General features: G+C 42.1%; 2 protein-coding genes across 6 annotated transcripts in view; both read left to right on the top strand.

Moving 5' to 3' along the window:
* The window catches only part of larp4ab (La ribonucleoprotein 4Ab), a 15511-nt gene extending 7878 nt beyond the window's left edge, over positions 1–7633 (top strand). Inside the window, exons 10-16 of the mRNA XM_034299064.2 lie at positions 623–723; positions 2183–2362; positions 3169–3217; positions 3301–3480; positions 3682–3800; positions 3923–4073; positions 4239–7633. Coding sequence (XP_034154955.2) covers positions 623–723; positions 2183–2362; positions 3169–3217; positions 3301–3480; positions 3682–3800; positions 3923–4073; positions 4239–4604 — 1146 coding nt within the window. The 3' untranslated portion in view covers positions 4605–7633. The remainder of the gene's footprint in view (positions 1–622; positions 724–2182; positions 2363–3168; positions 3218–3300; positions 3481–3681; positions 3801–3922; positions 4074–4238) is intronic.
* A 797-nt stretch (positions 7634–8430) lies between these two features.
* The window catches only part of atf7b (activating transcription factor 7b), a 12582-nt gene continuing 6012 nt past the window's right edge, over positions 8431–15000 (top strand). The window contains exons 1-8 of one of the 5 annotated variants that reach the window (XM_034299147.2): positions 8489–9030; positions 11609–11759; positions 11961–12094; positions 12360–12456; positions 12682–12812; positions 13877–14032; positions 14652–14809; positions 14907–15000. In XM_034299147.2, the coding sequence (XP_034155038.2) occupies positions 12047–12094; positions 12360–12456; positions 12682–12812; positions 13877–14032; positions 14652–14809; positions 14907–15000 (684 nt within the window). In that variant the 5' untranslated portion in view covers positions 8489–9030; positions 11609–11759; positions 11961–12046. Of the gene's footprint in view, positions 9031–10975; positions 11760–11960; positions 12095–12359; positions 12457–12681; positions 12813–13876; positions 14033–14651; positions 14810–14906 lie in introns of those variants that run through there. The other 4 variants (XM_034299144.2, XM_034299136.2, XM_034299148.2 and 1 more) reach the window with 4 other exon arrangements.

Raw genomic sequence — 15000 nt, 5'->3', positions numbered from 1 at the left:
AGGTGGGGGCGGAGTCATAAACAGGAAGTAGTAATAGGACAGCGTGAAAATGTGGTGAACGGGTGTTGAGTTATTTTTGGGTAAACAGAGTTATTTATTTATTTATTTATTTATTGTCTGACTTTAATGTGTTTGCTGTGGTGTTGAGAAGGTCCAGAGATCTTCTATCTCACAACCTTTTAGCTGTGATTGCTGTCAGTACAGTTTATAGTTTGTAGCGTGATATTTATGCGTCTGTGTGACGATGAAATCAGAACTGTTTTGTTAATTTATATTGTGTATTAACAGTTTGCATGCGAACTTACGCAAATGTTGTTTGTGTTTTCTACTCGTGTGTTTTTGTGTCTGTGAGACCCAGTGATGAGAAACCGAAGCGCATTAGAGGGATCCGGGGGGAAGAGTAAGGACTTTCGGGAATTCTCTCTCTCTCTCTCTCTCTCTCTCTTTCTCTTTCTCTCCCCGTTCCTGAAAGTTCTTCTCCTCCGTCTCCGTCCCTGTGAGCGGTGAGATTATGAGATCTGAGGGTCCGTGTCCTTCAAGGAAGATGTTTAGATCAGCATGTTCTGTATGTAACTGTGTGTGTGTGTGTGTGTGTGTGTGTGTGTGTGTTTATCTCCTGTAGGCTCCATTTCCCAACGGAGCCTTTAACGGTTTCAGCGGAGCAGGAAGCTTCAAGAGCGGCTCGTCTCCCGTCGGCAGCGCCCGCCACTTCCCTCGCAACCGGTACGAACATCGCAAATGTTGGATCAGATTCGCATTTTAAAGGCTGTTGGTTATTGTAAATGTCGTATTTGTTAATAAATAGGTCAGTTATATATAATTTAAAGTGTGTGTTATATAATAATAATAATAAATAGTTCACGTCTGGTTTAAAGAAAGTAAATGTAATCAGTTTAGACAGGCAACTTCCTGTTTCGTTTAGATTTTACTCGACAGACTGCCATCAGTTTCTAGTAGAGAACGTTAAAAAGTGCAATACGACGTCCCGCAAGGTTCTGCATGATGTTTCATGATGTTTCAGAAGAAGAGGAGGAGGTTTGGGAAAGAGTATGAATGTTCAGGAAAGGTTCTGGAAAAGGTACTAATATCCAGGAAATATTTAAATTGGAAAAAAAAAAAACATTAGAATCAAGAAAATCTTCTAGAAAAAGGCGTGTCCAGGAACTGCGTCCTAGGAAAACATTTGCAAGTCCAGAAAACATTCTAGAAAAACATACGAAAGTTCAGGAAACATTATATTTAAAAACGTTTTAATGTGCAGTTAATGTTCTAGAAAACGTAGGGCTATAGGTGCGTCCCAAATCGCACGCTTACGCACAATTCTACGCCGTTTTTAGTATAAATAGTGTGAGTGATTTGCTCACTGTGAAAATTCCATAAAGAAGAAGAGGTCAAGCTCCCAGATGATGCCCTTATCCAACTGAAAAAACGAAGCGTAGAACGTTGGACACTTCACGCACTTAACAGTCGCGGCTTTGCGTACGTAGTGGAAAAGGGGGCGGAGCTACCAGGCACTGATGCTTGCTCAGATTTGCTCAGAATCATAAAAGATCAGTTAGAGCATAAAATGTAACATTGACAAACAGTAAAATGAAGAAATTTGTTTTCGTTGGCTTTGGGTTTTCTGCTAAAGCTAGCAGCGTCGCACTGCGTGTGTTTGACGTCTCAGTGTTCCATCTGAGACGATACGACGCTTCTAAAATTCATACGTTAGACCGTAGAGTGTGTAGGGTGTAGTACGTCATTTGGGACGGAAGTCTAATCTAATCACAGGAAGTGATTTAAGGCCAAGCGAACAAGTTATTTTTGAGAAACTGATGACTGCGTGTTGTTCACTATTTTGCCGTGGTTGCTACGGTGATGTGAACGTGTTTCTGAAACCCGCCAGGTCGTTAAGGCCTCGTTAAACGGCACCCTGTTGGGAGAGAAACTTAAACATAGTCCCTGAACGCTACATTAACACTTATACTGACTATAACTGCTGCGTTATTTTGCTGTAAGATTGCTGTAAGCTTCCGGCTACAACAATTTTCCCATCGGCTTTTCCGAAAGGATCGTCCTGTTCTCTTTGCTAACGGGAGATTCCGTTACTGAGATGCTCTCATGTGCGTCGTATTTGTTTGGAGTTTGGTCACCATGATGGAGTTTCCAGTTAAAGAATGCTCGTTGTTTTTGTTTGTAGGAGCCACGTGAAGCCGCCGTCCCGCGCCGATGGGCCTCAGTCGGACGGGTTCTCGGGTCTCAGCAGTACACAGAACCCCCGGACCGGCGCAGGACCCAATTCCGACTCCGTCACTTCCGCTGAGTCTCCGCTGTCTCCCAGTGAGAACGGACTCGGTGACCTGGGCAGCAGCAGGGCCAGGTCAGTCCACACACACACACACACACACACACACACACAGTATAGATATTTGCATGAATGTCCAGGGAATGGTTCCGGAGCGAATGTTCCGGATAAACAGTGGGCCTGTTAGGAAATGTTCTAGGAAAAAAAGTGTGCATGTTCAATTAAGAAAAAGTTTCCGGAAAAGTATGAATGTTATGAATGAAGGAGATTAGCAGGAATGTTATTGGGAAAAATGAGTATCCAGGAAGTGTTCTGGAAAACATAAGAATGTCCAGGGAATGTCTCTGGAAGAGGGTTGTCTCTAGAATCTAAATGAGCTTAAGTATGAATATTTAGGAAATAGTCTTTAAAGAAAAAGGACAAAGATTCAGGAAATGATCTGTTAAAAAAAAAAAAAAAAAAAAATAGGTTGTGATGTTTTCTAAAGTTAGGGATTTTTAGGAAGTGTTTATAAATAAAAATAAAAATAAAAGTATGGATGTCCAGGAAACGTTGTGGGAGAAGTGTAAATATCGCTATCCGTGTGTTGCGTGTTCTGTGTCTGACCCGGTGATGAGAGAACGAAGCGCATAGAGGGAAGTGCAGGAGTCGAGAGCGCGGCGTTTTCCTTTCTTTCCTCTCCTCTTTTATCTTCTCTCTGTTTCTCCTCTCTAAGCCCCGCCCACTCCTGTCCCGATGAGCGGGAAGATTATGAGATCTGAGGGTCAGACGCAGTTACACGTTTAGATAAGTTTTAATTTCTAGCAAATTTTAAATAGACTCCATGTTTACTCTCTCTCTCTGTGTGTGTGTGTGTGTGTGTGTGTGTGTGTGTGTGTAAGGAGAGGAAGTTACCGTGGCCTGAGGCGCAGGAGGGAAGACGAGCGAACGGTAAATCACGCAGATCTCCTTTCTACCTTTCATACCTGTTTTTATTTATTTTGCTAACTTTTTCTCCCACTCTCTCTTTACAGAGGCCCCTCCCATCAACTGAGGTCAAAACCCCGCCTCCCAAGTTTGACCTGGCGACCTCTAACTTTCCTCCTCTGCCAGGGGGCGTGGCCGGGCCGCTTCCTGGGGGCGTGGTCACGCTGACGGAGAGCGTTCTGGAGAATCGCATGGCTGATGTAGTGAAAGGCCTGAACAGAGACAAGGTGCAGAATCAGAAATGTTTAAATTATAATTATTAAATGCGCCACTGTCAGAGCTGCTGCTATAGAAAATTAATCAACACCTCCTGACCAATCAGAATCCAGGATTCAGCAGCGCTGTGGCGTAATAAACACTGTGTTTGTGACGCATTATAACGTTGTGTTAATTGTGTGTGTGTGTGTGTGTGTGTGTGTGTGTTGCAGTCGGACAACAGTAAACAGGAAGTGATTAAAGAATCCCGAGCTGCTCAGGAGGAAGTGCCGTCTCCTGTTCCTGCCACGCCCACATCCACACCTGCACCACAGGACACGCCCACCCCCAGGTATGTGTGTGTGTGTGTGGACGAAAACGCATTTCTGCGGCGTGGGAGTGTGACGTCGTGTAGTGATGATGTCATCAGTATGTTAAATGAAGAAAGCTGATTGGTTCTCTCGCTGTGTTCAGTGTTGCACCTCAGGTGAAGAACCCAGACGAGTGTCGGACCCTGACAGACGCCGCACCGGTCCTCAGTCCTGCTCCAATCATCACTGCTGCTGCTCAGCCTGACTCCGCCCCCAAACCCACAGACTCCGCCCCCTCCAGCACACCTGTACAGGTACGATCAGTCTATTCTTAAGGAAGATTGTTCAGGATACAATATTTTTGTTTCCTCTCATAAGTTGAACAGTAGATGAAATGCTAATCAGTGATTGGCAGATCAGAATACTGGGGGCGGGGCTTATTTTCATGCATTAACTTAAGTTTTTGCCTCAAACTCCAGGAGCCTCGGAAACTGAGCTATGCCGAGGTGTGTCAGAAACCCCGCAAAGACCCGCCCCCTGCGCCCTGTTTGAGCCCCAGCCCCACCCCCGACCCCGCCCAGTCTCCGCCCACCGTCAGCCAGCCGCTCCGCGAGCTCAGAGTGAACAAAGCGGATCCGGAGACGAGCCGTCCTGCCGAGAAGGCGTGTGAAGGAAGACCTCCACGGGAGCCGTATCGACGCGGCAGCGCCGCCAAGGGAGCGGGGTTTAAACTCCGAGAACATCAGAGACGGCCCCCTCAGGGACGACGCTCCTCCCCTCACACGGGGTACAGCAACAGACGCAGCGGGAAGGAACAGAACATCCCACCGAGATCGCCGAAGTGACGGCGCGCGGGATGTTTGCTCACTTTACGCCAACGTCGTATAAATATCCAACGTAAAGAGAGTTAAAGTCTATAAATTCTATAGAATCTATAAAAGTATAAAAATATAAAACTGCACTACGTCTGGGACGAACAGGCGGCTAACACGCCACAGCACGAGCAAAAAAGCACGAGCAAAAAAGGGAACATGAAGGCGGGACGTGACCCTCAGGAGCTGCAAAGCCGTGCGTGTACGTGGTTTAAAAAAAAGACAAAAAAAAAAAAAAAACACGTGGCTGGAAATCGATTCTTGACGCATCTCAATTTTCCTCCCAAAATAAGACACTAAGCTTTAATGTATTGTTCATTTAATTAAAAAAATAAATAAATAAATAAAAATGAGGTGCCAACATTTATGCTATTTAATCGTAGCACTTACGATTTGTTGCTATGGCGATACAGGAGACGCCTGATAAACAGAACGTGAATACAGTTCACTGAAGGGGAAAGGACGTGACACACGTGTGCTTCTGTTGGCGCTTAACTTTCACTTTGTAGCTTTGTTACGGTTTCGTGAACTTTGACCTGTGAAATCATGAGCCAATAGGAAACAAGGAGGCGGGACTATATTGTTTGGTTGATTTGAGAAAAAAATAAACGCTGTTTAGGTTTTATTATTAAGTATAAAAGTAGCTTCACACCGAACTTCTGCCTCGCTGTCTTGTTACGGTTTCGTGACTCACGATAACCGCCGAAATGCATGTTTTTTTTTTGTTTGTTTGTTTGTTTGTTTGTTTGTTTTCCTCCTGCTAAGATTTTCTTGCTAGCTATGTTGGTACTTTTGCGGGGGAAAAATTGATACGCGCTGTCCTGTGTAAGACGTTAACGTGTTTGGATGCACGATCTTTCAGGAATCACGTGAGAATCGATTTTCATCTCCTGGGTTTAAAACGTTCTTGAGGTTTTAGAGAAACGCCGCTAACGAGCGAATGATTTATTCTCTTGATGGAGAACAAACTGCAGGATGTTTATCGGGATAGAGGGAGGAAGTCGGAGTGAAGCGACCTCAGAGAATAAAAAGCTGAGCACTTGGAGAACGGAGAGGAGAAACGTAACGTAACGGGTTTTTACAGTCGCAGCGTCGGCCTGTCGCAATTACGCAACCTCATCATGTGATAATAAGCGTGAAGGTTAGGGGCGGGGCGATATGTCGGAAATGTATCATGATATTTACAGTCGTGTTTTAAAACCACTTCAGTGATACTTTTATTTAACGTTTTTTTTAATTACGAAGAAAAATTGTTCGTACAGTGAAAGTTTATCACAATATTGATGTTGTATCATCGTATCGCTCGGCGCTGCACCTGCACCTGTAACGAAGCACCTGAGTGACAGTGTGTAGCTGCTGCTGACTCTTGTGGGCGTGGCCTGTCCCGCTTTTTTTTTTTTTTTTTTTTTTTTTTTTTTTTAATGAGAAACAACAGCAGCTTCATAAGCTAAATAGGTAAAGACTGAGTCAATCAGTGCGAAAGTCGTATATTTTTTTTTTTTTTTTATAAAGTTTTTAATTTCCATGTATACACAAACGTAATGTTGCGCATTAGCGACGATGGTGATGTAATAATTGCGACCGGCCCGCGACAGCAAACTGACGCTCGTCTTCCTGCTCTCATGTCTTTATTCCACTTTATTGTATAAATTAAATCCATCCTCTGCTGTATAATAATGTGATGGAAGTTTTAATGTGTGTGTGTGTGTGTGTGTGTGTGTTGTGTCAGTGATTGAACCTGTGTGTGTTTAGTGTATACAAAGTGTGTATAATACCTGTAGGTGGTGTGTGTGTGTGTGTGTGTGTGTGTGTGTGTGTGTGTGTGTTGGATTTACGGGCAAATGATTCCTGTGTATTCATGAGTCATTTTGGTGATTCGTGATTCTGATTCGTGATTCGTGATTCTGACTCGGAGTCACTTTCTCTTTTCATTTAAATGTTAATGGTTCATTGTATGAATTCATGGATCATTTTCGTCATGATTCTGATTCGGAGTCGAGTTATGTTGATTGTTATTATTATTTCCTCTAACGTTACCGTTGGTTGGTGTTTAAACCGTCGGAAGTTGAACGTGTGTGAATGTTGAATCGGAGTCGAGCGTCCTGACTCTACAGACAGACGCGTCATCGTTATCTTCCCGTCGTGTGAAACGTAAACGGCACAAAATCCAGACCAAAGCCCAATCAGCAGAGAGACAATCTCAGGAAATGCTGTTTAACCGCAGTGATTCCCCATAACCCCATGACCTCTGACCTCTGACCCTCATTAAGCGCTTGATGTTGAACCGTTGTGTCTGATTTTGTTGCTGATGAAATCTGAATCGTGTGTGTGTGTGTGTGTGTGTGTGTGTGTGTGGAGGTTTTGAATGTTACTTAAAACCTTCTGAAGGGGATTAAATGTGTCCCAACACTTATATTTTTTTTTTCTCTTTATTGTTAATTTTTGTTTTTAATGTTTGTATTTATTTGTGCGTTGTGTTACGTTCTGTATCTGTGTGTGTGTTTGTATGGGGTTTTTTTTTTCTTGCTCTCAGTGATGGATAATATAGACATTGTGCCACTAAATAATTTTTTTATTATTATTATTAATTAATTAATTTGGGCTGATGAGCAGTTTGAGTCTAAACACATTAATTTGTTTCAGGTATTTACTATTGTATGATTTTCTTTTTTCTAGATATTTCTAGTAGCAGGATTGCTAGAATAAATTTTTTCTCTGTTTTCTAGTTCTTTTTTTTTTTTTTTTTTTTTTTCTCTACCCTCCCACTTTTTTTTTTTTTTTTTTTTTTTAAATATAAAGGGAGGTTAATAGCCAACATCTGGTGAGTAAAGTGTATTTATCGCATCATAAAGATCTACAAAGTTGTTTAAAATGAAGAAGTGTTTAAAAAAAAAAAAGGAAATAAATGATGAAATGAGCTGCATTTGTTTTTTCTGTGTTTTATGAGTCATGTACAACCTTTAAATCTATTAAATTTTATTTTAGCACTAAATCGTGTCTCGTTACTCGCTCTAACAGCGCTGATCTCTACAGCGTCAGATCTTTCTTTAACAAGATTGTTAGTAATCAGGATGGAGAAAATATTTTCATTTTAATCACTTTTATTACTTTTTGTCAAATTTTTATTTTAATCACACTTATTTTAAACTAGTAATTCTTTTTTAATTACACATTTGTAAAATGTACGCATTTTTTTAATTTCCCTCACACAGTTATTTTAGTTTACATTTTTTATTACATTTACATTTTAAAATTAATTTTTAAACTTTATTATACATTTTGTTATTCAGTTTTATCAAAATTAATTTTTTAAAATTACATTTGTATTTTATTTATTTTTAATAATTAATTAATTTTAAATTTATTTTAATTAATTTTTAGTAATTAAGAATTTACATTTAATCGCAAATATGGGTTTTTTAATTTAAAATATTTCCTCATTTTAATTTTGTTTTAATTATTTTTTAAATTTTGGTTTTAATGTTAAATTTATTTATTAAAGTTACACATTTGTATTTTATTTAACTTTTTTTAATTATTAATTAAACTCAAATTAATTAAATTAATTAAAAAAATTTCTTTTTGTATTTATCACTTATTACTTATATACTTTTTATTATGAAATTGATTACATATTTATTTCATTTATTGATTTTTACAATGTATTATTTATGTGTTTATTTATACACAAACACAAGAACAGGACCGCTCCTTTAATCTCCGCTACTTCCGGGTCGGAATTGTGTTATACTGTCCTGCGCCGTTGCGTCACCTTAAATCCCGTTCTGCGTGCTGCGTCATCCTGTCGCGAGATTTCCCGCTCTCGGGCTGAGGCAGTAGTGAAGGCAGCAGCAGTATCGCTATCAGCGCGAGTGAGCGAGCGAGTGCGTGCGCGCGCGAGGGAGGAGCGGGGTGAGTTAGTAAACACCGACACTGCGCGAGACCTTCAGGAGCTGGCTAACGCGAGCTCGCGACACTTTAGCATAGCTCACTGTTTATTCAGATTTTTTTTTTAAATAAACAAACTCTTTATTTCTTTATTTTATTTTCATCTAAAAACGAGAGTTTACACAACACACACCGAGCTGTGAATTAGCTTTAGCATTAGCCTGCTAGCTCCATCCACCTACATTACTTCACATGCTAGCGCTAATGCTAATGCTAACACTAGCTAGCTAGCTCAGACAGTCGGTCAGCTCGCTAGCTCCGGTCTCCCGACTGATTATCTATATAATATATATATATTATATATGATATATTTATATATTTATATGTTTAAAGTAGATTTATATACATGTTAAAGAGTGTATATCGCGTCACTGTTGGCGAAGTTAGCCCGCGAGCTAAGATCCTTAGAGCGCGCGCTCTGCACTCCACATCCTCCATCATCTAAATAAATGTAGGTTCATTTTTATTTATTTATATATTTATTTAAAAATCTGTTCATGCATGGAGTGAAAGGGTCATGACTTAAAGAGAAGAACATGATTAGCATGCTAACACACACTAACACACACACACACAGAGCGGAAATGAGGCGCGCGCTGATTTATCTGATTTATAACGCGTCATTAGGGGGTTATAATGCGTCATAATGCGTGTTATATTTATATTTATAGGGAGCAGAAGAACCTCAGGCTCTAAACCAGAACATATAAAATCCTGTGTTTAGTGTGTATCTGTAGTGTGTGCAGTGTGTTTATAGTGTGTAGTGTGTGCAGTGTGTATCTGTAGTGTGTGCAGTGTGTGTAGTGTGTTTAGTGTGTGTGTGTAGTGTGTTTATAGTGTGTAGTGTGTGCAGTGTGTGTAGTGTGTGTAGTGTGTTTAGTGTGTGTGTGTAGTGTGTTTATAGTGTGTAGTGTGTGCAGTGTGTATCTGTAGTGTGTGCCGTGTGTGTAGTGTGTTTATAGTGTGTAGTGTGTGCAGTGTGTATCTGTAGTGTGTGCAGTGTGTATCTGTAGTGTGTGCAGTGTGTGTAGTGTGTGTAGTGTGTTTAGTGTGTGTGTGTAGTGTGTTTATAGTGTGTAGTGTGTGCAGTGTGTATCTGTAGTGTGTGCAGTGTGTGTAGTGTGTGCAGTGTGTGTGTAGTGTGTTTATAGTGTGTAGTGTGTGCAGTGTGTATCTGTAGTGTGTGCAGTGTGTGTGTAGTGTGTTTATAGTGTGTAGTGTGTGCAGTGTGTATCTGTAGTGTGTGTAGTGTGTGTGTAGTGTGTTTATAGTGTGTAGTGTGTGCAGTGTGTATCTGTAGTGTGTGTAGTGTGTGTGTAGTGTGTTTATAGTGTGCAGTGTGTATCTGTAGTGTGTGCAGTGTGTGTAGTGTGTTTAGTGTGTGTGTGTAGTGTGTTTATAGTGTGTAGTGTGTGCAGTGTGTATCTGTAGTGTGTGCCGTGTGTGTAGTGTGTTTATAGTGTGTAGTGTGTGCAGTGTGTATCTGTAGTGTGTGTAGTGTGTGTAGTGTGTTTAGTGTGTGTGTGTAGTGTGTTTATAGTGTGTAGTGTGTGCAGTGTGTATCTGTAGTGTGTGCAGTGTGTGTAGTGTGTTTATAGTGTGTAGTGTGTGCAGTGTGTATCTGTAGTGTGTGCAGTGTGTGTAGTGTGTGCAGTGTGTGTGTAGTGTGTTTATAGTGTGTAGTGTGTGCAGTGTGTATCTGTAGTGTGTGCAGTGTGTGTGTAGTGTGTTTATAGTGTGTAGTGTGTGCAGTGTGTATCTGTAGTGTGTGTAGTGTGTGTGTAGTGTGTTTATAGTGTGTAGTGTGTGCAGTGTGTATCTGTAGTGTGTGTAGTGTGTGTGTAGTGTGTTTATAGTGTGCAGTGTGTATCTGTAGTGTGTGCAGTGTGTGTAGTGTGTTTAGTGTGTGTGTGTAGTGTGTTTATAGTGTGTAGTGTGTGCAGTGTGTATCTGTAGTGTGTGCAGTGTGTGTAGTGTGTTTATAGTGTGTAGTGTGTGCAGTGTGTATCTGTAGTGTGTGCAGTGTGTATCTGTAGTGTGTGCAGTGTGTGTAGTGTGTTTATAGTGTGTAGTGTGTGCAGTGTGTATCTGTAGTGTGTGCAGTGTGTGTGTGTAGTGTGTTTATAGTGTGTAGTGTGTATGTAGTGTATCTGTAGTGTGTGTAGTGTGTGTGTAGTGTGTTTATAGTGTGTAGTGTGTGTAGTGTGTTTATAGTGTGTAGTGTGTGCAGTGTGTATCTGTAGTGTGTGTAGGGTGTATGTAGTGTGTTTATAGTGTGTAGTGTGTGCAGTGTGTATCTGTAGTGTGTGTAGTGTGTATGTAGTGTGTGTAGTGTGTATGTAGTGTGTTTATAGTGTGTAGTGTGTGCAGTGTGTATCTGTAGTGTGTGTAGTGTGTATGTAGTGTGTTTATAGTGTGTAGTGTGTATGTAGTGTATCTGTAGTGTGTGTAGTGTGTAAATCGTAGTGTATATCTGTAGCGTGTAGTTTGTACAGTGTGTGTGTAGTGTGTAGCATGTGGTGTGTATCACAGTATACTTGTGTACTGTGTGTTCGTTCTAAATCGTAGTGTGTGTGTGTGTGTGTGTGTGTGTGTGTGTGTGTGTAGTGTATATAGTGTGTGTGTGAAGGGGGAAAGCGATACGACCCAAACCTCACACCGCGATACTTGATGTTTTCATGATATTTACGATATTTAAAAATAAATAAATAAATAACATTTTTAAAATAATTTTTAAAGTGATATTTTACATCTATTTTGAATCTTTAAAACTGTAAAATATAAATTTATTTCTTTTCAGTCATTTTTTTACACCGATATAAAGTGTTTCAGCTGCACACAACAAACGCACACATACACACAACATACACACACATACACACAACAAACGCACACATACACACAACATACACACAGGACTGCAGAACGGTGCGGAGGGAAACACTGGCGCTTCAGTCGTCTGTAAACGGTTGACTGTAATAGCAGCAGTAAAGGCGCCGTATTAGTAAAGTGTCCGTTATAAAGTGCAGGTGTGCGGTGACGGATGTTCCGTGGTACCTGTCGGGAGGTGTTGATTAGTCCAGGTGAGCGTTGGGAGGCAGAGGGGAGTTGTCTGAGGTGTCGGTGATGAGCAGAGAGACGCCGATGATCCGCTGTAGGAAGTATTTAGAGCTCTTACAGGTAGCTAGAAAGTGATCGAGAGCTGTTTGAATGAATCAAATGAATCAAATTGAATTGACTCTGATTCAGATTCGGATCAGTCAGTGTGAACACGCCTTCAGGTTGATTGATCCGGTTCGAATCTGAATCAGAGAGAGATTTGATTCATTTTCCTCTGTGTGTGTGTGTGTGTGTGTGTGTGCGCGTGTGTGCTGTCCTCAGAAACCCCTGCTGTGTTTGGCTCGTTGTAACCTCTTCACCTTCTGGATGGTGGTGCTGAAGTGAACCTGGGAGCTGTCGGACGTAAAATGGGCGACGATCGACCTTTCGTGTGCTCCGCCCCCGGCTGTGGACAGGTGAGAAGACGGGCAGATGTTGGGCAGATGTTGTGTGGATAAACATTTCAATTTCACGGCTATAAAACATATAAATATATAAAACTCTGAAAACTTCTTCCTGCTGAAAAAGTAGTTCAGGTGACTTTATACCTTCCTGGAGGTTTTGTGGTGTTCCTCCGTCACCTGAGCCTCACGACCAGAGCAGGTATTTCCCTCTGAAAAAGTAGTTCTGGTGACTTAACACTTTCCTGTTTGTTTGTTTGTTTGTTTGTGTGTGTGTTAGCGGTTTACAAATGAAGATCATCTTGCGGTACATAAACACAAACATGAGATGACGCTGAAGTTTGGACAGACTCGAACCGACACGGTGATTATCGCAGGTGTGTGATTATTCATATACCATGACTTTATTTAACACCTGCACACAGCTCCAGGAGGAAGTCCAGCGCATCTGTTACTGCGTGTGTGTGTGTGCGTGTGTGTGTGTGTGTGCACGTGTGTGTGTGTGTGTGTGCACGTGTGTGTGTGTGCACGTGTGTGTGTGTGTGTGTGCACGTGTGTGTGTGTGTGTGCACGTGTGTGTGTGTGCGTGTGTGTTGTTACAGATCAGACCCCGACTCCCACCCGTTTCCTGAAGAACTGCGAGGAGGTGGGTTTGTTCAGCGAGCTCGATGGCTCCTTCGAACACGAGCTCCGTAAATCCCAGGAGGAGGAGGAGCGAAGAACCAAAAGCACGGTGAGATACGGTCCTGTGCGTAAGTATTTGCCCCCCTGTGAAGTTCTCCACACATTTGTAGTGTTACCTCCTGGAGCTGAAATAGACTTTCACCTCTATCACGCCATCATCCCTGCTGTGAAGCATGGTGGTGGTAGCATCGTGTTGCGGAGAAGCTTTGCATCAGCCGGCATTGAGGGCGAGATGGATGGAGACAAATACAGGAGACGATAATCCTAGAAGAAAACCTATTCCAGAGACTGGGGGCGGAGCTTCACCTACTGACAGGACAACGATTCTAACTCAGATCAGAACGACCGAGTCCTCTGATCTGATCTGATCTGATCTGATCTAATCTGATTCAGAATATATGGCACTCTAACGTTACTGTTGACGTCTAAAAGAGCTCGAGCAATTCTACCAAGAGGAATGGACAAAACAAAAACATCTGGATCCAGATGTGCAAAGCTGACAGAGACATTTCCTATGCCAGAAGACCAACAGCTGGAAAAACAGCCGAAGGTGGTTCTGACCCAGAACGAACAAGTCCTGACCCGGGATGATCTGCGTTTTATTTAATTATCGTCACTTAAAAATAATTTGCATCTTCAAATGTTAAAATTAAACGATAAACATCACAATAATTTCAGTTCCAGGTTCTAACGCTACGAAACGGTGAAACGTTCAGTGGGGGGTGAAAAAAGTCTTCACACTCTCCTTATCGTTTATTTTTCTAAGAATTAATTTTTATAAAATATTTTTAAATATATGAATTATATTAATATAAATGTAATCTTTATATATATTATATATATTGTTGTTTAAAACAAAGTTTACAACATGCTTTACAGACAAACTAATTTACTGAAATTTTTTTTTAAAAATTCTTGTTTTTCGTTGGTGTACAGCATTAAGTTTTTTATTTTTATTAGCAGTTCTGTAATAAATGCATGTTAAATATAATTTTTAGTAATTTTGGGCGGGGCTTGAGGCCGTGATGAAGCGTGTTTCTGATCCTCTGAGTATTTGATCAGATTAATCTTCACTGTTATGGATCAGTGATGTCATTCTTTCTTCTCGTCCAGCTTTCTGCTGTTCCTCCCTCCGAGATGAAGGAGAGAGACGGACCTCTGGAGATCGACTCTTCTCCTCCGGACAGTCCTTCATCTGCCTCCAGCATGACCGACTCCAAAGACTCGGAGACGCTGGTGAAGGAACCTGTTCCCATCAGGATGAACAAGGTGAGGCTGAGAGACGGGAATATCCACAGTGAGGGATGTGCTCTCCACATGCTCTCCTCATGCTCTCCTCATGCTCTCCACGTGCTCTCCACGTGCTCTCCACATGTTCTCCACGTGCTCTCCACATGCTCTCCACATGCTCTCCACATGCTCTCCTCATGCTCTCCACGTGCTCTCCACGTGCTCTCCACGTGCTCTCCACATGCTCTCCTCATGCTCTCCACGTGCTCTCCACGTGCTCTCCTCATGCTCTCCTCATGCTCTCCTCATGCTCTCCACGTGCTCTCCACATGCTCTCCACATGCTCTCCACGTGCTCTCCACATGCTCTCCTCATGCTCTCCTCATGCTCTCCACGTGCTCTCCACGTGCTCTCCACGTGTTCTCCACGTGCTCTCCACGTGCTCTCCACGTGCTCTCCACGTGCTCTCCACGTGTTTTCCACGTGTTTTCCACGTGCTCTCCACATGCTCTCCAGATGTTCTTCTGTTCTCCTGGACAGAGCCGTGTTCACCATAAAGCACCTCTGTACCAAATCCACATCACATCGTCTAGATTTAATATTCAAGATATTCAGGTTCTACAGCTGCTTCAAGTAAATTTTGTTTACTTGTAAACAGGAAGTGCCTCCAAGGACAGCCGCAGCGAGTGCCACGCCCACACCCACCATCGTACGCCCCGGGTCACTTCCTCTGCATTTAGGATACGACTCTATAAACCCCACTCAGCCATCGCCCACGTCCGTCATCACCCGGACTCCGCCCTCCAACAGACTCAGGTACGCCACGCGCTCATTAGCATCTCATTAGCATCTCATTAGCATTTATTATTCATCTATAAATATGGTAATTAACGCGAGTTTCGTCTCTCCACAGTTCTCCCTCGGCTTCCTTTCCCATGATGATGCAACTTCCTAACGGTCAGACCGTCCCTCTGCTTCCCAGTCCCGGACAAACATCCGTCATATCA

This window comes from Pangasianodon hypophthalmus, chromosome 2 (genome assembly GCF_027358585.1).
Source record: "Pangasianodon hypophthalmus isolate fPanHyp1 chromosome 2, fPanHyp1.pri, whole genome shotgun sequence".
Taxonomy (NCBI): Eukaryota; Metazoa; Chordata; class Actinopteri; order Siluriformes; family Pangasiidae; genus Pangasianodon; species Pangasianodon hypophthalmus.
The sequence above is the reverse complement of the archived record's forward strand: the minus strand, read 5'-3'. Positions and strand labels throughout refer to the sequence as shown.